General features: G+C 52.6%; 1 protein-coding gene across 1 annotated transcript; it reads right to left on the bottom strand.

Moving 5' to 3' along the window:
- Positions 1-1610: 1610 nt before the first annotated feature.
- On the bottom strand, positions 1611-26929 carry LOC144762854 (uncharacterized). Its single transcript, XM_078648133.1, has 4 exons — positions 26834-26929; positions 24401-24769; positions 3616-3886; positions 1611-2602 (listed from the first exon to the last, which is right to left on the bottom strand). Exons 1-4 carry the CDS (start codon positions 26927-26929, stop codon positions 1611-1613), a joined length of 1728 nt encoding a protein of 575 aa, XP_078504259.1.
- Positions 26930-27485: the final 556 nt, after the last annotated feature.

Here is a 27485-nt window from a genome sequence, read left to right as displayed (position 1 = left end):
AGCATCAGAGTGCCCACCACTGCCCAGCATCAGAGTGCCCACCACTGCCCAGCATCAGAGTGCCCACCACTGCCCAGCATCAGAGTGCCCAGCATCACAGTGCCCACCACTGCCCAGCATCAGAGTGCCCACCACTGCCCAGCATCAGAGTGCCCACCACTGCCCAGCATCAGAGTGCCCAGCATCAGAGTGCCCACCACTGCCCAGCATCAGAGTGCCCAGCATCAGAGTGCCCACCACTGCCCAGCATCAGAGTGCCCAGCATCAGAGTGCCCACCACTGCCCAGCATCAGAGTGCCCAGCATCAGAGTGCCCACCACTGCCCAGCATCAGAGTGCCCACCACTGTCCAGCATCAGAGTGCCCAGCATCAGAGTGCCCACCACTGCCCAGCATCAGAGTGCCCACCACTGCCCAGCATCATAGTGCCCACCACTGCCCAGCATCAGAGTGCCCAGCATCAGAGTGCCCACCACTGCCCAGCATCAGAGTGCCCACCACTGCCCAGCATCAGAGTCCCCACCACTGCCCAGCATCAGAGTCCCCACCACTGCCCAGCATCAGAGTGCCCACCACTGCCCAGCATCAGAGTGCCCACCACTGCCCAGCATCAGAGTGCCCAGCATCAGAGTGCCCACCACTGCCCAGCATCAGAGTGCCCAGCATCAGAGTGCCCACCACTGCCCAGCATCAGAGTGCCCACCACTGTCCAGCATCAGAGTGCCCAGCATCAGAGTGCCCACCACTGCCCAGCATCAGAGTGCCCACCACTGCCCAGCATCATAGTGCCCACCACTGCCCAGCATCAGAGTGCCCAGCATCAGAGTGCCCACCACTGCCCAGCATCAGAGTGCCCACCACTGCCCAGCATCAGAGTCCCCACCACTGCCCAGCATCAGAGTCCCCACCACTGCCCAGCATCAGAGTGCCCACCACTGCCCAGCATCAGAGTGCCCACCACTGCCCAGCATCAGAGTGCCCAGCATCAGAGTGCCCACCACTGCCCAGCATCAGAGTGCCCACCACTGCCCAGCATCAGAGTGCCCACCACTGCCCAGCATCAGAGTGCCCAGCATCACAGTGCCCACCACTGCCCAGCATCAGAGTGCCCACCACTGCCCAGCATCAGAGTGCCCACCACTGCCCAGCATCAGAGTGCCCAGCATCAGAGTGCCCACCACTGCCCAGCATCAGAGTGCCCAGCATCAAAGTGCCCACCACTGCCCAGCATCAGAGTGCCCACCACTGCCCAGCATCAGAGTGCCCACCACTGCCCAGCATCAGAGTGCCCAGCATCAGAGTGCCCACCACTGCCCAGCTCGTACATCATAAACATACCATTGTCAACCTCATTACCCTCAGGAGATAGACACATTTTAGTAGACCTAAATGTGAACATCACACCAGCTCCCAGGCACCCAGCAGTCACAGACATCATCACACAAACTACAAATCTGAAAATAAAAAATCAGCTTTATTCAGCGGAATCACAAAAGAAAAGCAAATGAGAGTCCTCGCTCATTAAAGGGCAATGGCCAGTCCAATAGAGTCTCAGCAATAGCTTGTGCCTCCATGGGTGTCATCTCACCCAAACATGCCTGCACATGGCGTTTAATCAGCTGTGCTGACTATGGGGGCACCATCTGTGGAATCCTCCGGCACCGCATGGACAGGAGAGGGAAGGACAGGTGGAGTGGGTGCAGGTGTAGTGGATTCATCCACACTGGTTGGGGCATCGCCGAAAGTAGATTCAAAAACCTGGCTGCACACCTCAGCCAGGGCGGAAAAACTACCACCAGAACCCGGGGACACATTGGGGGTGGAGGTACAGGGCTGTGAGTCAGTCCTACTGGGTGTGTGGATGTGTGTGTGAGGTGTCTCCCCTCTCCCTGTGGGTGTGCCTACTTGCCCTTGAGACTGTGTGCGTGGAGCTTTGAGCTTCTTATGCTGTGTGTGTGCGCTGGGTGTGTCTGACCTGTGGCGTGTGCGTGTATGCTGTGTAGGTATGTGAGAGGCAGAGGTGGATGGCTCGGAAGGATGGGGGGGGGACAGATGCTGCTGGGTGTACATAGCTGCCGTCAGCGTTGATTCAATGGCAGCCACACTCCGACGCAGATCAGACATGGCTGATGACATGCCCTCCATGAACGACACCACCTGTGTAATCAGTTGTGTATGTCCATGGAGGACAGACAGCATGGATGCCTGACCTACTGCAATCTGCCGGAGTAGGTCCACTGTCTCAGCACTGAGGGCAGCAGGGGACACAGGGGCAGGGGCTGCGGTGCCGGGAACAAAGGAGACACGGGGGCTAGCACGGACCCTAGGCACACCAAGGAGTGGGAGGTTGGAGATGGGACTGGAGGAGGGGAGGGCAGCCAAAGATGTATGAGTGACCATTGCTGCATATTCCCCCCCCTCCTGAGAGTCTGTCTCGGATTCGTCGGCATGGTACGATGTGTCAGTCACATGTCGTGCGGCCTGTAGACTCTCCTCCCACTCTGTGCCACTGCCTCCCTCTGACACCTCCCAGCAGGTGGCACTGTCGGTGTGTCCCTCCGCCTGGTCCGCGCCTCTGTCTCCTCCAGATTCAGATGATGATGCTGTGAGCAAGGAGAAGAATTAAAACATATCAGTTACCTGTACACATCAGACATATCAGCTGCAAATCATATGGCCTCTTTCGTCAACATGGCATGCATCATGAGTCACATGACACATAACTCTTCATAATGACAATTCTACTTGTGGAGAAATGTCAGAGACACACAGCTCAATGTAAGGTAGGAGACAAGGTATAGGCAAGTAAAATACTTGTATGAGAGACACAATCATGATCCACTGCCTGACAACAGGATAGCTGATGATGCATAACAGTTCATTACCCAACCCTGCCACCCAAATCAAGACCTGGTCATGTTTGATTAGCTTTGACTCTGTGCCACATTAGAAAAGTCCTGGGCAAACTGCCATGTGATGCCGTCCTGGGACCTGAAACAAGTCTTCCATCACCTCACACTGCCATCACCGCTTTGTACATCCAAAGTCACATTGTGTGGCAAACCATCAATACCATGTACAAAGAACATGCCACAGATGGAGAGAATATGCACACACGCACTGCCCAGTGTGAGTATGCAGAAGTCCAAAATATAGCACATGTACATTGTGCACCTGCAGCTAACACAAGATAATTAGAAAGTGTACCATGGACAAAGGCCACTGAGGCTGACTTGTGCATAAAACACTTGTTGAGACTCAAGAACAGTGCCACAATATGAAGAAGGGCAGACATAGTGCACATGTGGTGCTACATTTAAGGTACGAACAGGTGTGACATACCCCCCTACAACATGAAGATGTGCAAAGGAAGATGCAACTTGAGACACTGCACCATAGGAGTACATGTCAAAAACAAGCATTCGCCAAAGCAAACCTCTACTGTGGAGTAGGGCAAGGCATGTAAAGAAGCAGCTGCTGACAGAGGGACAATCGAATTCCAATGCATGAACTGCCTGTCTGACTACACCACTCAAACTATGGGAGTGTGACCATGCCGTAGAGCTCTTCAGGTACCATTTCTCACACACATGACTACAAACAGACATGTACCTACCCCCTTCGTGCTGCTGTCCCTCCTGCAACTGCCTATGGAGGTCTGGGAACACCACTTCCAGGACCCGGAGCATGTTGGGGGTGAGTTGCCGGCTGCCGCCATGCCGGCGTGGAGCTTCCAGCTTCAGCTGGACTCGGGCGATGCGGCGGCTCCAGCACCGGATGTCCTGCCACCTCTTCTTTATGTTTCGAAGCCTCCTGCGAGGCCCCCCCTCGCTCCGGACAGCCCTGGCGATGTCCACCCAGATTTCACCCTTCTCATAGGCAGATACCTGTCACAAATGTAAAGTTACAGAACATCAGTATACCTGGTGCATGTTCCCAAGACACCCATATGTCCACAAAATACATGATGACAATAGGGCAACGTATGGCACACACATTAGCATCATTGTCCAGGAGTATGTGGCCTGTGTGCTAACAAAACTGCTTAGCATTACATTGTAAATCTACAGATTACATGAGGGCTGTAAAACACTCTTTGAGCATGACACTCACTGAACAAGACATGCTATATCTGGGTGCAATGCAGCACGTGACATGCTGTCACACACCACACTACAACAAATAACTCTCTTCTAACAACACTGTGCACCCTGGCACTCACTCACAACAACATTGCATCTATCCAGTATTACTACACAGTGGCTATGATGTCACACACACAACAGGTGCACACTCCAAGGTATTGCACACATCACTCACCTGATCCCCTGGTCTCCCATACAGCTTGCTGAAGTTGGGCAGGAGGGCATCCAGAAGGGCCTTGTTCTCACCATCAGTGAATGCAGGTGCCCTCTCCATGTTCAGCTAATCAGGGCCAGAGGATTCAGAGACAGCAGCTGTGGTTAGCACACCAATGTTGTGCAGGCAAGTGCCCTCCCACAGCCACATGCTGCCTTATATCTGTGCTGCAGAGGGTCTGTGAGTCCAAGGAGTAGTGTGTGATAGGCCACCATAATTTGCATCCTATGTTCCATCCAATCACATCACACCTAAGCCCATTACACACATATGCATGGTTTGAAAATAGAGCCAGAGCTGAACAACAACTTTCGCAACATTGTATACTTTTTCCTAACTGAATCTTCCAGGACACCTGTAGGAGTGTAAAAAACTCCGTATCCATGACAACCTGGTTGCATTTGGAACAGTACACTGTTTCCTTAGTTGTTCCCTATGAAATTTAAAAAATCCACACACAAGTACGGTGACATTGCCATTGCTACACATTGAATGGTGTAACGATGCGTACACAGGCCCCTACCATTGGGGTACGCTCAGTAGAGCCTAAAGGCGATAGGGAAACGATGCGTACACAGGCCCCTACCATTGGGGTACGCTCAGCTCGCGTAGAGCCTAAAGGCGATAGGGAAACGATGCGTACACAGGCCCGTACCATTGGGGTACGCTCAGTAGAGCCTAAAGGCGATAGGGAAACGATGCGTACACAGGCCCCTACCATTGGGGTACGCTCAGCTCGCGTAGAGCCTAAAGGCGATAGGGAAACGATGCGTACACAGGCCCGTACCATTGGGGTACGCTCAGCTCGCGTAGAGCCTAAAGGCGATAGGGAAACGATGCGTACACAGGCCCGTACCATTGGGGTACGCTCAGTAGAGCCTAAAGGCGATAGGGAAACGATGCGTACACAGGCCCCTACCATTGGGGTACGCTCAGTAGAGCCTAAAGGCGATAGGGAAACGATGCGTACACAGGCCCCTACCATTGGGGTACGCTCAGCTCGCGTAGAGCCTAAAGGCGATAGGGAAACGATGCGTACACAGACCCGTACCATTGGGGTACGCTCAGCTCGCGTAGAGCCTAAAGGCGATAGGGAAACGATGCGTACACAGGCCCGTACCATTGGGGTACGCTCAGTAGAGCCTAAAGGCGATAGGGAAACGATGCGTACACAGGCCCCTACCATTGGGGTACGCTCAGTAGAGCCTAAAGGCGATAGGGAAACGATGCGTACACAGGCCCGTACCATTGGGGTACGCTCAGCTCGCGTAGAGCCTAAAGGCGATAGGGAAACGATGCGTACACAGGCCCGTACCATTGGGGTACGCTCAGCTCGCGTAGAGCCTAAAGGCGATAGGGAAACGATGCGTACACAGGCCCGTACCATTGGGGTACGCTCAGCTCGCGTAGAGCCTAAAGGCGATAGGGAAACGATGCGTACACAGGCCCGTACCATTGGGGTACGCTCAGTAGAGCCTAAAGGCGATAGGGAAACGATGCGTACACAGGCCCCTACCATTGGGGTACGCTCAGTAGAGCCTAAAGGCGATAGGGAAACGATGCGTACACAGGCCCCTACCATTGGGGTACGCTCAGCTCGCGTAGAGCCTAAAGGCGATAGGGAAACGATGCGTACACAGGCCCGTACCATTGGGGTACGCTCAGCTCGCGTAGAGCCTAAAGGCGATAGGGAAACGATGCGTACACAGGCCCGTACCATTGGGGTACGCTCAGTAGAGCCTAAAGGCGATAGGGAAACGATGCGTACACAGGCCCCTACCATTGGGGTACGCTCAGTAGAGCCTAAAGGCGATAGGGAAACGATGCGTACACAGGCCCCTACCATTGGGGTACGCTCAGCTCGCGTAGAGCCTAAAGGCGATAGGGAAACGATGCGTACACAGGCCCGTACCATTGGGGTACGCTCAGCTCGCGTAGAGCCTAAAGGCGATAGGGAAACGATGCGTACACAGGCCCGTACCATTGGGGTACGCTCAGTAGAGCCTAAAGGCGATAGGGAAACGATGCGTACACAGGCCCCTACCATTGGGGTACGCTCAGTAGAGCCTAAAGGCGATAGGGAAACGATGCGTACACAGGCCCGTACCATTGGGGTACGCTCAGCTCGCGTAGAGCCTAAAGGCGATAGGGAAACGATGCGTACACAGGCCCCTACCATTGGGGTACATTGAGTCAGACATGGTCAAGTGAACGATTGTGTAGGCTGCGTCCCTGTCCACCTTCATGTCACCATTGGCAGAGTCACACTAGGAAATCACACAGCAGGGATGTAGTCTACACTCATGTCAACCATGTGGATGCATACATCAGCATGGCACACATACATCAGTATGTGCCAGGTTTGGCAGACATTGAAGAAGCACAGGGATTGTGACCGTGTGCCTCAGTTGATGTGTAAATAGCTTGCACAACATGTCATCATTCATGATGCACATGTGCATCACATGCATTCAACAATTTCAACACGATTGACGTCTGCAACATGTAGCGTGGCACATGAACACTCGAATGGGCCACAATTCAGTACAGGGAACTGCCACATGATGACAGGAACATGCCCACTGTCACAGAGGGGTCATAGCCGCACAGCATGACCCTGTGTGACCACGTCATGTGTGTGCCTTGTGCTACATTGTGCATGCTGTTAGCATATGCCATGAAGAGGTCAGTAAAGTATTACTCACCTCAGAATATCCACACATGTCATCCTGGACATGGCAATTTCCGTAATACCGTACACTTGTGTGTTGGTGTGTAATTCCTCTGGCTCTGCAAGTATCCTTGGCGTTGTGTCTGCCCTGATGACGTTATCTGAGTAGTCATATGTCACCTCTGCGTCCACACGTCAGGTCCTCTGTTTGTTTCTCAACACCAACGCAGCTCCGGTCTAAGTTAAAGCTTACACATTTTGTACCCTAAATCATTGTACTAACACTTCAGAACATTTACCTTTTATTGTCATACTCAAGACCGTGCCAATAGGGATGTCACTTACAAAGCCTGTGAGGAATGAAAAGGCCTCATGTTGGTGAGTGACCCTCACCGTCTGTGTCTCCACGGTTTTCACGTCAGGCACAACAACAAGAGCTGCTCCAATTGCGGGGAGCTGACATATGAATCCAGGTGTGATATGTCCCACAAGCCACTTAGACTCCAGCAGTTGGCACAGCAGCACAATAGCTCATGGTTGGGATGTAGGACCAGTGCATGTGTGTGGGTGTGGAGACATGTGAGCCCCTCATTAGTACATCATTCCCCAGGCGACACTTGTCAGGTAAACAACAAAAGTCAGAGATGTGTAATTGCATTGACAAATAACCATGATGCAAGTGCAATGCTGCATGGGATTAGGGTGACGGCGACCACACGGCTCCATCAGAACAGCAGCCATCGTAGCCAGCACCACGACCTACGGTCCCAGCCCTGCATGTGACACAGGAGGAGTAACTGCACTTCCTCATGTCCATGATGTCCTTCACCCCGGCCAGTGACTCTGCATCAGCTTCTGGCCCACCGTACCCGTCAGGGGGCAGTTGCGCCTCAGTTGATATGCCCCTGACACCATCATTCGCTGAGTGACGGACGCAGGCGGTGCATACGTCCCAGAACCGCTGTGACAGACATGATCGGAATGTTCATCCAGGTCCCCGCTGGTGCAACTCACAACCTCACTGCCAGATCTCCCCCAGGTGTCAGCCGTGGCGCCATTCTGGGGTGGTGCTGGCCCCGATAACACACACTGTACGGCTCCGCCGTGGTAACTGTGTGGCAGAACACCGCTCTTAATGCTGCATGGGAATGTAAACATCAATGAGCTGGCCACACCTCATTACAATTGGCGCTAATGAGTATTGGGAGGGTCAAGAAGACCCACTGGCACGTGAGTGTCAGTCCCAACACCACAGGACAGGTGGACTGGGGGATGCGAGTGTTGTGGACACCTAGCCAGACACAGGTGATGTCTCAACTCAAAAGATGTATTTGGATGATTTGGCAACGTTCAGTGTAGTGTTTATGTGGGCGGTTGTAACCATGGCCCTTCATCTCCCTGTTGTTGCGGTGAGGACCAACTTGTCACTCAGGTCCTTCAACTACACTAACGCTACGCTGAGCCTCTGCAGGCTCATCTTGATGAGAGTACTGTATGTATTTTTGCAAGCTTGTACAGCCACGCAGCATGTTTGTCTGTACATAGGCACGTTGTCAGACCCCCACTGCCCTACCCGGACTGACCATGTTCCCTGTCCTACCACCCCATCCCAGGAAGCATCTGCATGCAGCCCTCAAAACCACAGAACACAGTCACGTTACCTACGCTGTAGAGGGTATCCAAGAGGTACAGGCACTACGCAAAGATGTCATCATCCTCCCTGACTCTGGGAGTGATGTTTAGCTACTTGACATGCATCTTTGCCTGCTACCCACACTCTCTGTGGGATATGTTTGTGTAACAGCTGACAGTGTATGCGTTGTAGGTACAGCCAAAACGTGGCCACGCCCTTGTCGGATGCCAATCAACAACACTACTTTTGTTCCGGTGTGGCCTGGATAGCCACCACTCACTGGTCAGATCAATGACACCCAGGGAGGCTAATTAGTCCTAAGCTATGTATGTATAGAAATGTGACACTTTGCTACTGCCTACTGTTCCTTACAGATATTGGTTCACAAAAGGTAAGTAACTAGTCCTTGAAAGTACTGTGCATCTGCTGTAGGAGCATATATGTTGTGTCCTTGCTGTGATGGCAGGGTGACTAATGTACACACACCATGCCACGTGTGTAAATGACCCGTTCACATGTGTGATGGCATTACAGACCGTCAGTGACAAATGTAATTATCATGATGTATGATGATGGTCATGTAATTCTCACTGAAAGTACACACCGCGACATGACTAAGGCTGAACAGTGCAAATGATTGCACATGTGGTGTGTGTGTGTATTGCAGTCTGCCCTCTGGGTGTGCAACCTCCTACTGACATTGACATGACGTGTCTCACTGACATGATACATTGTCATGGTCACTTAGACCTGTACATCTGAAGGCTTGTATGCATGTCACATCCATTCCACACACTACAGGTATTTACCTTCGCCACGGAGGAGTGTGTGGGAGCTGGCATCTGTGTGTATCCCACACCACACTCCAAATTGTCTACATCATTTGAAGAGGTGTTGCTTGTGCCATGTACATTGTTATAGTCTTAGTCAGACAGTTGTAGACATTTCCTTAAAATTGTGTCTTGCAGGGCACCCCCTCTGGAAAGGCCGTTGCCTGACTTGGAAGCCATGAGGGAGCGCAACTGCATCCGTCGATATCGCTTCGGCCGACAGTTGATCAAGGACCTGACGGGCAGGCTTGAGGCTCACCTACAACCACGCCACAGGTATCCAAGTGCACTGACACCCAAGGTGAAGGTGATGGCAGCCCTCCATTTCTTTGCCACAGGTACCTTCCAATTTACCATAGCTGATGTGGGAGGGATGTCTCAGACCATGTTTAGCCGGGTATTGAGTGATGTTTTGGGAGCAATGTTGCTCCACCTTGATGATTTCATTACATTCCCTACTCCAGAAGAGTTGACAGATGTCAAGGGGCAATTCTATGGCCTGGGCCGTATGCCACATGTAATTGGTGCAATTGATGGTACACATGTTACTCTTGTCCCACCACAGGCTCAGGAGCAAGCGTATCGCAACAGGAAACACTACCACTCGATAAATGCCCTGGTGGTGTGTCTTGCCAACATGATTATCTCACATGTTTGTGCACGTTATCCAGGATCGTGCCACAATGCTTTCATCATGAGGCGTAGCAGGGTACCACAGATGATGCTGCAGCTGCACAACCACCGGGCATGTCTAGTTGGTGAGTATACACTGTGAGCTCTGTATGTCAGTATGTCACAACTTCATGATCTGCATCATATGATTGACTCTTGTACATGTTGTCAAATTGCAGGAGACGCTGGATATCCAAACATGCCATGGCTAATGACTCCGCTACGCAACCCCAGGACAGCTGCAGACCAGCGTTACAACAATGCACATGTGAAGACCAGGCAGGTGATCGAACGGACCTTTGGACTCCTGAAGAGCCGCTTCAGGTGCCTGGACAAGACAGGCGGAGCCCTCCAATACAGCCCACGCAAGGTGTGTGACATCTTCACCGTGTGCTGCATGCTACACAACATGGCAGTGGAGAAGGCTGTGCCACTCTACCTGGATCCTGATGAGCTGGAACATCCGCCCGTTGAGGATGAAGGCCTTGGCCAGGATGCCAGTGATGAGGAGGGTGAAGATGATATCCGCGGTCACCTCATCCGCAACTTCTTTTCATGATGGTGAGTCCTTTCATCTTTTCAGTAAAAGATGGACTATAGAGTAGCATGGGTAGCATGCTATGTATGCAACAGACTGTAAGCAAGATCAATTGGATGTGTGTTGTGCTGTGTCACATGTTCAGTTGGAATGCTACACACATACGTGCTATGAGTGCACTCGGAATGTACAGGTGTCATACTACATCAGGCTATTCAACAGACATTGTCAAAATGACATTATACCGACCGTGACCCCTTGTGTGCCACTCTCATCCACAGCTCGCCCTGCCTGTTGTCCGTTGGGGTACATCGTGGTCATCCTGCTACTGCTCATTATGATTGCACCGTCAGCCACATCAACGGAGCATGCTTGAACATGTGGAGGAGTCAATTTGGGTAAGGACTCATATGAGGCTGTTTAGCATTGGTATGTGTAGAAATGTGTGGTACATGTTCATGTGCATGTGGTGTCATCTTGCATACATGCTACTCCATTATGTACCTCATGACATGTATGGCCACTCCCATGACAGGATAGTCACCCCTTCTGTCATCTGTTGTACTTTGATACTCTGGTGAATGCATCAATGTGTGTAGACATTGCCACAGCAACATTGCACATACCATGGCATGACATTGTGTCAGAGGTCACAACCACGGACTCTGTGGGGGATTGCAGCCTCACTGTGTGCATTAGAATGTGACTGGATCCTCACCTCCAGCTTGTGGGCCAGTCCAGTGTGAGTACCATGAAAGCATGTGGTGTTGGTGTTGCCCAGTGTATGTTCCACATCTTAAGACAACTGTCCCGTGAATCAGTTAACATGGATGCATTGCCCCTTGCAGCAGTATATCATGTCACTGTCATGTCGTTACCTCAGTGCAGGTTGAGAATACTGCAACGCCAGCCTTCACAGTGAGTAGCCGTGATGTTTAGATGCACATGATGCCATGTATGTTTAGCATGACAAAGTAAAAAGTGTGAAAGATGCATATGTGAATTTCTGTGTAGCACCAGTGGAGTGCGGTCATTCACATGAATCTCTGGTCGCCGGCACCATGACTGTGCTATGGTAGGGTCTGATTATGTAGCTTGGATGGACATCACTTACACTTAATATTTGTTGTACATGCATATCATGTTTAGCATTGTGATGCATACTTGCCACACCAAAAGACTGGCTACAGAGTGCCTTCATTGCATGTCGATCATTAACTTCCTCGTCATATGTGATACTAACAGCTGGAGTGGATTTGCTCAAGTTAGCTTACAGGGCCCTTATGGCTTACCAATATCACATACAGACTTTAGAGTTAGCGGTAGTTTGATTTCCATATGTTTCCATTTGTTACTGATGTCTACCTCATCTGTGCCTGGGAATGTGTTTATACTACATAGATCTTTTTGCATGGGTGCTCACTTGTGAGCGTTACACATGACTCTAATGGATGACAGACTGTCCCAGTTTTTATGTGTCTGTGTCACAGCATCGAATCTGATGTGATGGCATGATTAATCATCATTATTTGTCACCAGACAGTACACTTCACAGGTGTGACTGGTAGAGTGTAGCTAATGAGGTTTTTGAAGTGTCTGTGACATGAGAATGTTGTCCTAATGCTTAATTGCCTCTGTTTCAGGTCTCCCTCCCAGCAGTTCCCATCCTCTCCTTCCCTCGCCTGATCACCCTTTTGTGTCTGTTGTTTGTACTCAGACCAATGGGCTATTTGGAGGTGGAACCCTTAGAGCATCACACCAGTCTGATGAAGAAAGGTACGGCCAGTCGTTGACAGCCTTGTAGGTATTCGTAAAGCGGCATTACAGGTGACATCATGATTAGTGTGAATTGGACTTATTGACAATGCACATGTATGATTGTGATAGCTCCATGGGCTCACAATGTAGATTATCATGTTGTGCATGACGTCTGACTCCTACAGAATCTAGTGCCTGCTTGTGTCTCTACACACATGTCCGTCTAATGTGCACATATACTATTTTCAAATTAGTTACCTCATGCTTGTTAGGTGTGTAACTGTGTATTGTCCACACACATGGGGTGGGTGAAGGCTATAATACTATGTTGTGTGTGAGGTAGATGTCTTTGTTGGTGCAGTTTGGATTTGAACACACTAGCTCTTGTATACACCTGCAGACGCTGTGTGTCTTGTGCCCCACTTGACCGTAAGGGCCCTGATCCACTGACTGTGATGTGTGGTGTTTACTGTGCCATTTAGTAGTCAGTGATCCTGAGTGAGGCAGACACTCCTGCCTTCACATCCACATGTCACTTTGCGCATTGCGGCTGCCCTTGTGTTATGTGTTTGTTTAGCAATTAGTCACACCCCTCCTGCCGTCATTTATTCACTCATTGCTGCAGCTGCATACACAGCCAACATGCAGCGCACACTATCCAGGAACACAGACACCTACAGGATGACCCTCCTTCCATCCATTAATAGAGCATGCTCCGGCCACCCTACACACAGACAACACCAGACATTCACCCTCGTGCTATGAAAATGCTGTGTACTCAGTCATAGCTGCTGCTATGCGTGTGTGTGCAACACATACTGGCACAACTATGCAGATTCACATGACATTGGGTCTACGTACCACCAGGTCATGTGGCGTGTCCAACACACACACACCTTACATTGGCACACTATTGTAGAGTGTTAGCTTGTCAACACCACTAGATCCAAAAACTGTTAGCTTACAGTCACGTGCCAGAACACAACATGCTCACACCACTTCAACATTGCTGTCACAGTCAGTCAAGTTGGCACATGGGACACACACCATGACCCTGTCTCTTGGGTGTGGTGTGATTTGGCGGTTCCGGGGTTGGTATTTGTCTGGTGTGTGTTGTTTTTCTGTATGCGTTGTTCCCATTACAGTAGTATAGTACTTGTAGCTCCATAGGGGTAGGTCACCTAATCAGGTGTGCCTGTGTAGAGTGCTCCAGCCCATTGCCCACAGTCTGTCCTGCCACCGTCATCCTGTGCGGCATTAATCACATACACAGTAATGCATCATGCTGATGGTAGCTCACATACCTGAGGACACAGTTGTAGGTACTCCCTACATGGACTACTACTTTTGTGACACTGACATGTACTCCTCAAAGTGACTCTCCTGGGCCTGCCTGTGCTAGCTGTTTGGGATTCATTCCCCCCTCCAGCATTGACTGTCCCACACAGGTGTGTCTTACCATCCATGTATGTAGTTTGTGGAAATTTCTGACCAATGTGTGTCCTCACTCAGATTCTGATCCAAGTGTGTGGATGACTGCTGTTTGTTGTATACCTTGCATTTATGACATTTGCTGACACATATACATGTATGCTGTTTCAAAGATTACTCACCAAATGCGTATGATGTTTAAATTATTTATTGGGTGCTCTAGTGCATGAAACGTGAATAGGTGCTGTACAGAAAGGGGGGGGAATCCAAAATTCACTGCTGGAGATGAGATGGCTTACTGTTTCAGTCAACAGAGTCCAGCCCACAGTGCCTGACATCATTGGGCAGACTGTGACCAGCAAGTCCTTGTGGGAGAGTCTCGTAGGGGATGCTGTTGCACCCAGGGGCTATATGCCAGGTCCAGTGTCCTGGGAGAAGTCCATGGGCCACAGGCCCTCAACGCCTTCGGCGTGGACGACCCGCCTTCCTTGGGGGACCCTCATGTGCAGGCATGGACGGTGCATGGGACGCTACGTCAGAGGGTTCAACCTCCTCCCTCTCCTCCCTCCCTGTGGCTGGTGTTGCACTTTGCCGTGATGTTGCTGGCCTTGTGACACAGGGAGGGGGCTGCATGTTGGCAGCCATCTGACGTAGCACATGGACAATGTCCCTATGCACCATCAAGAGCTGAGCCTGGTGTGCCTCCACCCGTCCATAATGCAGGTCTTGCCTGGCTATTTGCTCTGCCTGCTGTTCTTTGAGCTGGTTGAGGGTCTCCGCAAGCTGGTTTACCTCACTGGTGTCCCGCCGGTATGCCTCAAGGATGTTATCGAGTTCAGCCATACCGGTCCCTGCAGCTGACTGGCCAGATTCTCGCCTCCGCCTTGCGCCACTCCCACCACCCTGACCCACATGAGCACGGCCTGCGCTTGTGGGCACATCCGATCGACGGGCCCCCCGAGTGCTGGGAGGGTGGAGGTTGTCACCAACCTCAGGGGCGCCCGACAAAGGGTGTCCCTCATTTTCAGACTGGCTCTCTTGTGAATCATGGGCAGGGCTCTGACCTGTCTGCTGGGATGTGGTGGGAATAGGTCCGGTGGTTGGCAGAGATGTAGCTGGTATAGTTGCTGCAGGGGTTTGGGATCCAGAGGAGCCAGGTTGGTTGGGGTCATCCACAGTGCGTTGAGGGACGGCGCTGGCGGTGGGGTCTGGGTCCTGCTGAGCCTGGGACTGGGATCCTTGGCCCCCCTGGCTGGGGGGGCGATCCGCACGTTGCCCTGTGTGTGGGAGAGAGAGAGACACTGTTAGGGCTATATCAAGTGACATGTGGTTTTGTTATCCATTATCAGCATCACTGTTCCACAAGCTATACATAGTTGACATTGTACAGTTGTGTATTTAGTGGTAGAAAAACACAATAGTACGATGGGGTATATACATTCTTCCAATCTCTTGACAATGACTGACACAGCCATTGCTGTGTCTTGTGTTGCCGGCACCACACGTGTAAAGAATTTGTAAGTTTCACGCAACATCCTGGATGTGGTGAAAAATCTTATGTGTGCGGCAAGCATGCACAGAGTTTAGATGCAGCATGTTGATGTAAGAGACAGAGCATCATTATTTAGCATGTCAGCTACTACTTTGGATGTCTTTTGCTGTTCCATACTGGCCAAACAATGGCAACACCGCTGGACCTGTACACCCACTTGGAGATCATGGCTTTAGAACTTGGCACTTCTCTGAGACGCATCACCTTGTCAATACCCATGTCCATGTTGGTGCTTATGTACATCCACAAAGGTAATGAGATGGGGCACTAGCTTTTTTAGAGGGCCACAATGGACTGGAGCTTCTGTTATGTGCATGTAAGAGTTGTATGCATATTCTTATGAGTACGTGTTTTGTTGTGGTACATGGCAATTGGAACAGTGTTGCAATACAACGCCTGTCTCCCGGGGATGAGTTTATGTAAGGGGTGTGTACAACACGCCATGCTATTACTTTGTTTGCAAATTGCAAGCGTCCATTGTTCATGTTTTGGCTGTCCCCTCATGTGGCATGCTGCCATTATGTTGGATTTGTGTTTATGCACAGCATGTGTGACCTTGTCCTGATGTTTGTGTTGGCAATGAGCACAGGAGGGACTTGTGCTGCCTACACCTGTGCCCATTGTGTACTATTGAGCTTTCTGAGATGTGTGTCCTGACACAGTACAGTGTTGACAGGAAATGGTGGCTGTCTTACAGGCACATGGCAGATGCTTGCTGGTACTTGTGAGACATCCCTTAACATTCAGCTCTATGGAGTTTGTGAGGCCTGTGCAGTGCTTGTGTGCAACTGTGTGTGTGCCTCAGGGATGTGCATTGAGGTGACCGAGGGACAAACACTGACTGATGGAGACAGAGGGAGAGGGCAACAGAGGGAGAGGGCCACAGAGGGAGACAGAGGGAGAGGGCGACAGAGGGAGAGGGCCACAGAGGGAGAGGGCCACAGAGGGAGACAGAGGGAGAGGGAGACAGAGGGAGAGGGCGACAGAGGGAGAGGGCGACAGAGGGAGAGGGCGACAGAGGGAGAGGGAGGGAGAGGGCCACAGAGGGAGACAGAGGGAGACAGAGGGAGAGGGCGACAGAGGGAGAGGGAGGGAGAGGGCCACAGAGGGAGAGGGCCACAGAGGGAGAGGGCCACAGAGGGAGACAGAGGGAGAGGGAGACAGAGGGAGAGGGCGACAGAGGGAGAGGGCGACAGAGGGAGAGGGAGGGAGAGGGCCACAGAGGGAGACAGAGGGAGACAGAGGGAGAGGGCGACAGAGGGAGAGGGAGGGAGAGGGCCACAGAGGGAGAGGGCCACAGAGGGAGACAGAGGGAGAGGGCGACAGAGGGAGAGGGCCACAGAGGGAGAGGGCCACAGAGGGAGACAGAGGGAGAGGGAGACAGAGGGAGAGGGCGACAGAGGGAGACAGAGGGAGAGGGCGACAGAGGGAGACAGAGGGAGACAGAGGGAGACAGAGGGAGAGGGAGACAGAGGGAGACAGAGGGAGACAGAGGGAGAGGGAGGGAGAGGGCCACAGAGGGAGACAGAGGGCGACAGAGGGAGAGGGAGGGAGAGGGCCACAGAGGGAGACAGAGGGAGACAGAGGGCGACAGAGGGCGACAGAGGGAGAGGGAGGGAGAGGGCCACAGAGGGAGACAGAGGGAGACAGAGGGAGAGGGAGACAGAGGGAGAGGGCGACAGAGGGAGAGGCCCACAGAGGGAGACAGAGGGAGAGGGCGACAGAGGGAGACAGAGGGAGACAGAGGGAGAGGGAGGGAGAGGGCCACAGAGGGAGACAGAGGGAGACAGAGGGAGAGGGAGGGAGAGGGCCACAGAGGGAGACAGAGGGCGACAGAGGGAGAGGGAGGGAGAGGGCCACAGAGGGAGACAGAGGGAGACAGAGGGAGACAGAGGGCGACAGAGGGCGACAGAGGGAGAGGGAGGGAGAGGGCCACAGAGGGAGACAGAGGGAGACAGAGGGAGAGGGAGACAGAGGGAGAGGGCGACAGAGGAGAGGCCCACAGAGGGAGACAGAGGGAGAGGGCGACAGAGGGAGAGGGCCACAGAGGGAGAGGGCCACAGAGGGACACAGAGGGAGAGGGAGACAGAGGGAGAGGGCGACAGAGGGAGACAGAGGGAGAGGGCGACAGAGGGAGAGGGCGACAGAGGGAGACAGAGGGAGACAGAGGGAGAGGGAGGGAGAGGGCCACAGAGGGAGACAGAGGGAGACAGAGGGAGAGGGAGGGAGAGGGCCACAGAGGGAGACAGAGGGCGACAGAGGGAGAGGGAGGGAGAGGGCCACAGAGGGAGACAGAGGGAGACAGAGGGCGACAGAGGGCGACAGAGGGAGAGGGAGGGAGAGGGCCACAGAGGGAGACAGAGGGAGACAGAGGGAGACAGAGGGAGAGGGAGACAGAGGGAGAGGGCGACAGAGGGAGACAGAGGGAGAGGGAGACAGAGGGAGAGGGCCACAGAGGGAGAGGGCCACAGAGGGAGACAGAGGGAGACAGAGGGAGAGGGAGGGAGAGGGCCACAGAGGGAGACAGAGGGCGACAGAGGGAGAGGGAGGGAGAGGGCGACAGAGGGCGACAGAGGGAGAGGGAGGGAGAGGGCCACAGAGGGAGACAGAGGGAGACAGAGGGAGAGGGAGACAGAGGGAGAGGGCGACAGAGGGAGACAGAGGGAGAGGGAGACAGAGGGGAGGGCCACAGAGGGAGAGGGCCACAGAGGGAGACAGAGGGAGACAGAGGGAGAGGGAGGGAGAGGGCCACAGAGGGAGACAGAGGGCGACAGAGGGAGAGGGAGGGAGAGGGCCACAGAGGGAGACAGAGGGAGACAGAGGGCGACAGAGGGCGACAGAGGGAGAGGGGAGGGAGAGGGCCACAGAGGGAGACAGAGGGAGACAGAGGGAGAGGGCGACAGAGGGAGAGGGCGACAGAGGGAGACAGAGGGAGAGGGAGACAGAGGGAGAGGGCGACAGAGACAGAGGGCGAGACAGGGATGGAGACAGGTAGATTGTGCTTGCTCTCTTGCTACACTGCCTTACTTTGTCACAAAATGATGCATCTCTGAAAGGTGTGTCAGCAAAATGTTAATATTTAGCAGCTGTGGTCTAGTATCTTGTGTGATCTTTACCTATCCCTGTGCATTGGGCATTATGCTTGTGTGTGTCCCTGGGACATATGGCATGAGAGCAGCCTCTTACCCTACACATTGCACCCTATGTGCCTCCCCCTTGCAACTCCCACCATTTGGTTGTGTACTGCTTGGAGTCATGGCCACCCACCCCATGCTGCTGGGCACTGTTGTTAGTCTACCCATGTAAGTTGTGTTTTTTGTACACTCACCAGACTCAATGGCTCCTTCTATTCCATGTACTCCCACCGCTGGCAGTAGGACCATGACCTTCTCCTCCCAGGGCTGGTATACAGGAGGTCTGCGGGGACCACCGCCTCCAGTGTGGTGTGCATTGGCGTAATCCTGTGCCATCTTCTTCTTCACCATCCTCCGCAGATCGTACCACCTGGCCTGGCATTCTTCCCTGGTGCGCCTGATGGGTGCAACAGCATTGACCCGGTCTACAATCCTCTCCCACAGGCGTGTTCTTTCTGCCATGCTGGTCTGTCTGACCAATGCGCCAAACAGCTGTGGGTCGACTCTGATGACTTCATCAGTAAGTATCTCCATCTCCGGGTTGGTGAATTTTGGATTCTTGGGTGTGCTCATGGTGTGAGGTGTATGTGATTGAGGGTGTGATGGTGTGTATGGATTAGGGTGTGTGTTTGTGATAGTGAAGGAGGTGGTGTTGGTGTAGATGTGATAGGGTGTATGTGTGAAGGTATGTGGCTGGAATTGTTGGTGTGCTCTCTGTTTCCTCGCAAGCATGGGTATGTTGCAAAGGATGATGGGTTGTATGTGTGGTCCCTTTTATTGGTCAAATCGTGGGTGTGGCTTAATTTGAATTTTTTGTGTGGGTGTTATATGGGGTGGGTGTTGGCTTTGTCCTCTGTTTGGCTGCTTGGCTGTGACCAGGACATTGATTGTCAAAGGTGTGTACACAGGAGACATGTTCAGTGTGGTAGTGCGACTTGTTAGCAAGGTCCTTGTGGTCGTTTTGGTGTTGGCGTTATGTGTGCTTGCAGTACTTGTGCGTGCGAGTGAGTAGTACGGGCCGTTGGCGGGTGGGGGTGTTCGCGTAGGCTTGTTGGGGGGGTGTGCGTGTCGTACTTGTGCGTGCGAGTGAGTAGTACGGGCCGTTGGCGGGTGGGGGTGTTTGCGTAGGCTTGTTGGGGGGGGTGCGTGTCGTACTTGTGCGTGCGAGTGAGTAGTACGGGCCGTTGGCGGGTGGGGGTGTTCGCGTAGGCTTGTTGGGGGGGTGTGCGTGTCGTACTTGTGCGTGCGAGTGAGTAGTACGGGCCGTTGGCGGGTGGGGGTGTTCGCGTAGGCTTGTTGGGGGGGTGTGCGTGTCGTACTTGTGCGTGCGAGTGAGTAGTACGGGCCGTTGGCGGGTGGGGGTGTTCGCGTAGGCTTGGCCGAGGGGTGTGCGTGTCGTACTTGTGCGTGCGAGTGAGTAGTACGGGCCGTTGGCGGGTGGGGGTGTTCGCGTAGGCTTGGCCGAGGGGTGTGCGTGTCGTACTTGTGCGTGCGAGTGAGTAGTACGGGCCGTTGGCGGGTGGGGGTGTTCGCGTAGGCTTGGCCGAGGGGTGTGCGTGTCATACTTGTGCGTGCGAGTGAGTAGTACGGGCCGTTGGCGGGTGGGGGTGTTCGCGTAGGCTTGGCCGAGGGGTGTGCGTGTCGTACTTGTGCGTGCGAGTGAGTAGTACGGGCCGTTGGCGGGTGGGGGTGTTCGCGTAGGCTTGGCCGAGGGGTGTGCGTGTCGTACTTGTGCGTGCGAGTGAGTAGTACGGGCCGTTGGCGGGTGGGGGTGTTCGCGTAGGCTTGTTGGGGGGGGGTGCGTGTCGTACTTGTGCGTGCGAGTGAGTAGTACGGGCCGTTGGCGGGTGGGGGTGTTCGCGTAGGCTTGGCCGAGGGGTGTGCGTGTCGTACTTGTGCGTGCGAGTGAGTAGTACGGGCCGTTGGCGGGTGGGGGTGTTCGCGTAGGCTTGTTGGGGGGGTGTGCGTGTCGTACTTGTGCGTGCGAGTGAGTAGTACGGGCCGTTGGCGGGTGGGGGTGTTCGCGTAGGCTTGGCCGAGGGGTGTGCGTGTCGTACTTGTGCGTGCGAGTGAGTAGTACGGGCCGTTGGCGGGTGGGGGTGTTCGCGTAGGCTTGGCCGAGGGGTGTGCGTGTCATACTTGTGCGTGCGAGGGAGTAGTACGGGCCGTTGGCGGGTGGGGGTGTTCGCGTAGGCTTGGCCGAGGGGTGTGCGTGTCGTACTTGTGCGTGCGAGTGAGTAGTACGGGCCGTTGGCGGGTGGGGGTGTTCGCGTAGGCTTGTTGGGGGGGGGTGCGTGTCGTACTTGTGCGTGCGAGTGAGTAGTACGGGCCGTTGGCGGGTGGGGGTGTTCGCGTAGGCTTGTTGGGGGGGGGTGCGTGTCGTACTTGTGCGTGCGAGTGAGTAGTACGGGCCGTTGGCGGGTGGGGGTGTTCGCGTAGGCTTGTTGGGGGGGGTGCGTGTCGTACTTGTGCGTGCGAGTGAGTAGTACGGGCCGTTGGCGGGTGGGGGTGTTCGCGTAGGCTTGTTGGGGGGGGGTGCGTGTCGTACTTGTGCGTGCGAGTGAGTAGTACGGGCCGTTGGCGGGTGGGGGTGTTCGCGTAGGCTTGGCCGAGGGGTGTGCGTGTCGTACTTGTGCGTGCGAGTGAGTAGTACGGGCCGTTGGCGGGTGGGGGTGTTCGCGTAGGCTTGGCCGAGGGGTGTGCGTGTCGTACTTGTGCGTGCGAGTGAGTAGTACGGGCCGTTGGCGGGTGGGGGTGTTCGCGTAGGCTTGGCCGAGGGGTGTGCGTGTAGTATGTATTGGTGGAGCTTGCAGTGAGGCGAATGTCCCATACGACTGAATGTTGAAGCGTGAATACTTAGGCCCGTACGTATCTCGCTCAGGCATGTCGTTCCGAATCGGAATAGTGAGTTTGTACGGACTGATTACGATTCGTACGGTGGTCTGCCCGAGGCTTATTCGTACGGGTATACGAATGTCAATCGTACGGATCTTAGAAAATCGTACGGAAATCAACGGTAACGGATCGGAATTCGCTGGTCGGACGGTAGTTTCCCAATCGTACGGAATCGGCTACGAATACGAATCGTAAGCCGGTTTTTTTTACCGGATCGGAATCGAGCCCTAAGGGCCAGATGTAGGTAATTCTATTTTACCGATTCATAAATACCGAATTTTACCGATTCGGTATTTATGAATCGGTAAATTAGAAGGTGGGAGATGTACGTAAATTTTCATTTTGAATTACCGAATCGGTAACATTCGGTATTTACCAATTCGGTAAATACTGAATTGATATTGCCCATTGATTCCTATGGGCCTTGAAGCCCATAGGAATCAATGGGCAATACCGATTCGGTATTTACCGAATCGGTAAATACCGAATCCTGCAAGGGTGCAGGGGGTGTCACTTTGACACCCTCTAGCAACCCAAGTACAGGTTTGTGTGACATGTGGCACACATGCATGCCCTAAGGGCATGTCTGTGTGTCACATGGCACAGGTGTGCATGCACACCTGAATTCGGTATTTTGCCACACAATAGGATTGTGTGGTAAAATACCGACTCTTAAGGGCCTGTGGCACTCTTTGAAGTGCTTGCTACATCTAGAATTACAGAATCGGTATATTTACCGATTCTGTAATTTACCGAATCGGTAATTTTACCGAATCGGTAAATATACCGATTCTGTAATTTCAAGCCCCCTACATTGCAAAACCCAAATACCGGTCGGTAACGGCCAAATTCGGCCGTTACCGACCGGTATTAGGGCTCCTACATCTGGCCGTAAGTGCGTGCCCTCCATGGAGTGCAGTAGAGCAATTAGCGGAGCCAGACCCTCAGGTTCCTGGGGGAACTCCGGCAGAATGGCTCGCATACCTTGACACAGTCTCACATAATAAAAAACCTCCAGTGGCATGGGGGTGGTGGCCTTAAAGAGCAGTTCCTTGGATCGAAACACTCCGTCTAAAAACAAATCCCCCCATGTACTAATCTGCACCAGTTTGCACATATTTTGAAACCCAGTTTCCTGTAGGAGCTCTAGGTTCGGATGATAAGCAAGTGGCATGCGTGGGGCTTACAACATCGGAGCTCGTAAGGTGCAAGCAATATGCCGCCAGGCATCAATCGTACACGATACCGTTGTAGGTGGTGTCTCAATTATTTCAGCAGGACCGTGTAGGATACCGCTCGGGGGTAGGGTCAAGCAATCCAGTCCTCTACATCTAGTTGGGGCATGAACGGCGTAGGCGCCATCCAGTGATATGCGTAATGCGCCTGTGTGCTCATATAATAAACCTCAAAGTCGGGAAAGTCAAATCCCCCTTTGTCACAAGGCTGTGCCATGACCTCCCATTTCAACCTTGATTGCCTCCCGCCCCAGAATAAGTGGATCAGCTCTGATCAAAACGTTTTGAAAAAAAAAACACCTGGGTAATATGGGATATTAATAAAAAGATACAAAAAACGGGGCAATATCACCATTTTGATGAGGGAGGCCCTGCCAGCCATTGAAAGGGGCAAGGATATCCAACGGGACACAGTGGGCGTCAGCTTTGTAATAGCAGTACCATAATTCAATCGTAGTGTTTCATCTCGGTCTTTGGACACCTGAATACCCAAATAACGCAATTCCGACTGGCACCACTCTAAGGGGAAGTCCAGGGGAAATTCTGTGACAGCAGGAGTAAGTGGGAAGAATTGGGACTTACCCCAATTAATAGTAATCCCAGACAATCTACCAAAAACTAAGAATTTGCGTAACAAGGCATTTAAATTGCGCTGAGGATCTTTAACATCCAAAGTCACGTCATCAGCAAATAGCGAGATAGAAATTTGGTGCTGGGAGCACTGAAAGGCACTCTCTCGATTAATCTGGCGTAGCCCACAGGCCAACGGCTCTATCACAATCGCAAAAAGGAGGGGGATAGAGGACACCCCTGATGAGTGCCCCTCGTTATAGACACCGAGGAGGAAAGACATCCATTTATCAATACTCTAGCAGTGGGCTGAGTGTACAGCAGTTTCATCCAAGCAGGATAAATGCCCGGAAACCCAATTTTTTGCAGTACAGTAAATAGGAAGCTCCATTCCACAGAAGCGAATGCCTTAGAGGCATCGAGAAATACAGCAGCCACCGGAAACTCCGGAGCTACCGTTTGGATAAGGGAAAAGAGAGTACGCAAATTGTGAGTGGTGGCCCTACCTGGGACAAAGCCCGATTGATGTGGGAGAATTATTTTGGTCATTAGTAACGACAGCCTGTTCGCCAGTACTTTAGCCAGAATATTTACATCACAATTCATCAGGGACAAGGGACGGTATGAGTCACAGACCTCGGGATTTTTGTTCGGTTTTAAAAAGGAGGTGATCACTACTTCGCGCATGGAAGGTGGAAGTATCCCTGCCTCTAGCGATTCCTCAAATACCTCGCGCAACACCGGGGCCATAATGTCTATGTAACATTTATAAAATTCTGCTGGCAACCCATCGAGCCCCGGCACCTTACCATTCTTGAGGGACAGTATTGCTTCGCGTATCTCGTCCATCTCAAGTGGAGCTCTCAGAAAGGACCTGTGAATATCACTCAACCAGCACAGAGCAATCTCTCCCATAAAGTCATCTAAGTCTATGACGCCTGGACTGCGCGTGGTGTAGAGGTGTGTGTAATGTGAGATAAAAACATCTAGGATCTTGGCATTATCTGGCATACCTCTCCCCCAGGCCGGTTATTTCCAATATGTTTGTACTTCCCCGCTGGTTATGTGTAACCCCAGAAAGAGCCTTCCCAGGCCTCTCGCCTTCGCCATATTTGTGAGCTACCCAATAGCGGCCCCGCAATTTGGTTTCCTGTGCAGCTTCCTCCTCATACTCCGATAGCTTGGCCCAGAATTCACTCTGTGCCTGGCCCATAGCGCCACTTTGCATACTCAGTTCCAGTTTCCGTAAGTCGTTCTCCAAGTTATGTAGTGTCCTCTGTATATCTCGCAACACCCCACCACTCTTAGCTATACAGCAGCCTCGAACTGTGACATTAAAGGCCTCCCAGATAACCTCTATACTTTCCATTGAACCTTTATTGCGCGGGAAGAAATCCTTGATTTCTTGGCCAAGCTCTTCCCGAAAGACAGCATCCAAGAGAGCAGTGGGCTGAAGACGCCACGACTGCCGAGGCTTATTATACCCAGGTATCTGCAAAGTGACCAGCACCGGACAATGATCAGAGTAGGTTCTAGCCAGGTGTGTCACACCAACCAGCCCAGCAACCAACCCCTTAGACAATAGACAGTAATCCAGCCGCGCCCAGGTACCCGAGTAAGATGTATAATGAGCACCCTCCCGCCGCGCTGGGAATAGGTATCTCCAGCCATCCACCAGCCCTCCCTCCTTCATAATGTCCTGCAACGCCTCCTGTGCTTTCCTAATATATTGGGCACCTCCGTCTGCCCTATCCAGGACAGGATTAAACGTCACATTGAAGTCCCCTCCCCAAATAATGTGCGAGGATCCAACATCCACAATCTCACCCCACTACACAGTATAGAACTCAGGCATATCCACATTCGGGCCATAACAATTGACAATGGTTACAGTCTCATGACCCAATCTACCCCACAGAATGACATATCGCCCAGAAGGGTCTATCATCTGTCCAAGAGGCGTAAACGGTACATCTTTTTTTAATCAGTATCGCTGTTCCCCTGGCGTAGGATGAAAAAGAGGAAAACAAGCGGACAGTGGCCCACCTGCTAGCGAAGGTGCTGCGAGAGTGCGGCGCATATATGCGTCTCTTGAAATAGTAAAATCTGAATATGATGTCTATCTACATATGCTAGTATCTGTCTGCATTTCCTAGTGTCTCTAAGCCCTCTGATATTCCAAGACAGTATTCGAAGCACCTGTTCAGATCCTTGTTTTTCCATAATCACGTAGGAAGTCTATGTAATACTGCAACATCGCAATAACCATTGATCACCGCAACCGCCAAAGCTACACTTACATTCAACTCACAACAAACATCCGTATATGTCTTGCATACGGCAGACCCTATCACCCCCCCGCCCTCTCCCACTGAAGCATCCCAAACATGCCAGCATTATACCATCCCACCCCCCTCCCTGCCAACAAACAAACAATGCAAAATGCAATAGGGGTATTCCCATTGGGACACAGCTTCCCAGGTGGCACACTGAAGCCCTATCACCAAGCTGGAAACTAACTATGTAGCCAGCCTCCAGCAAGAGACAGGGGTGTTCGGAATAGGTCAGTTATGTGTCACTCAAGGTCCCATAACAATTATGAAATAAGAAAACAATAAACCTGTGGTTCAGTCCGGGAAAGTCTGAGCAGGGGCATCCATACAGTTAAGCAATATAAGAGCAGGATACAATCTGGCCTCCACCAGTCAAGCAGGACCCCCTGCTCAAACTTCTCATGATACGTTTTGCCATAGCAGATCATTCCACATCGGAAAGTGGCGCCTCACCAACACCTTCCTGCTCCTTATCCAGCGTATTTCGTCGCCGCAGTGTCTTTAGAAACTTTTCAAAGGATTGTGGGGAGGTGTGTATGATCTGTTTCCCCTGATGCGTCACTCGGAGCTTAGATAGAGGAGTGCATAGTCCACCTGCGCCTGCCGGAGTTTTTGCTTGACGCCATTGAACTTACTCCTCTCCTCTTGCACCCGTACGGTGAAGTCAGGGAAGATGGTGAAGGTGATGCCCTCAAAGGCGAGGTGCTTCTTCTCCCTGGCCACCTTCAAAACCACATCCCTATCATGATAGTTGAGGAGACGGGCAATAATAGGCCTGGGTGTGGCCTTGGACCTAGCGACCGATGTGCCCTTTCCACTATAAATTGGGAGGAAAGCATTCCCTCATCCGTGCTCGCCATCAACATCCTCTCAACATACTGTTCCATCCTACCAGTGTTGGTACTCTCCGGTATTCCCAGTATATGCACGTTGTTGCGTCTGCTGCGGGCTTCAATGTCCTCATTTTTGGCATCAATAACACGCATAAGCTTATCCATTTGTGCAACAGCATTTCTCAGTTGTGCCGTAACATCTTCTGTGTCAGAAATTCTTTGCTCTGCCTCTTCAATTCAGGTGTCATGCGTATCGAGCCTACAGGCCATAGTGTCTATGCGACTAGTGAGGGTGTCCACTTTGTCAACTATCGTGGCGAAGCCCTGCCGCATTTCAGTGAGGATAGTTTGCATATCAGCGGCTGAATTATGGCTACTGCTTCTCCTCACCTCCTGCTCTTCACCCTCCGGTGTCGCAGGCCCTTGTTTAGTGCCCCTCTTGGACTCAAACGTGAGTCGCGGCTGTCGGGCATCCAACTTGCCCATGTCGTGCCACACTGCACCACACGGTGCGGATAGGGCCAGGTATGAGGGCGGTAGCAGCAACCCACCAACGGCAACAGTACCTCCACAGAGGTCACTGTAGGCTTCCTGCGTGGCTGAGTTAACACGCCAGGGCTCACTGGCACCGACACCGACCAGGCAGTCAGGATGATGGCTCTAAAAGTAGCAGGTCGCCCCCAGGCGTACTCCAGGGCTCCCGCCTCAACCGGCCGGTAATGTGGCACACACGAAACACCAGACACCGACAACGGGAAACACAAATCACACACAGGCTGTGCAGGTGTACTCCACTCCACTCCGCAGCAACAGCGGTCTGAAGGAAGGGAAGCAGGGGGCGCAAGTGTCTGCACCCCGGGAGCAGACAACACCAGCGTCCTATGTCTTTACTAGGGAATAGCACTCCAAGTCACAATCCCCATGAGGGCACTGAAGGACTACGCATGCACTTGCAACGCCAGGCGGGTCACAGGCAGCATTGGGCTCCTCTGACGACCGAGAAAGTCAATGCCGCAACATGGCTGCCGCCATTTTGCAGGAA

This window comes from Lissotriton helveticus, chromosome 6 (genome assembly GCF_964261635.1).
Source record: "Lissotriton helveticus chromosome 6, aLisHel1.1, whole genome shotgun sequence".
NCBI classification, from domain to species: Eukaryota; Metazoa; Chordata; class Amphibia; order Caudata; family Salamandridae; genus Lissotriton; species Lissotriton helveticus.
This window is presented reverse-complemented; position numbering and strand designations above follow the sequence as displayed.

Excerpts from the sequence above, each read along its gene's own strand:
- LOC144762854 (XM_078648133.1), bottom strand. The coding sequence starts at position 26,929 with ATGGGCAAGTTGGATGCCCGACAGCCGCGACTCACGTTTGAGTCCAAG. Across the intron at positions 24,770-26,833 it reads CGGAGGGTGAAGAGCAGGAG|ATACCTGGGTATAATAAGCC; the intron begins GTGAGGAGAAGC and ends GTCACTTTGCAG. Across the intron at positions 2,603-3,615 it reads GGGACAGCAGCACGAAGGGG|CATCATCATCTGAATCTGGA; the intron begins GTAGGTACATGT and ends CCTTGCTCACAG.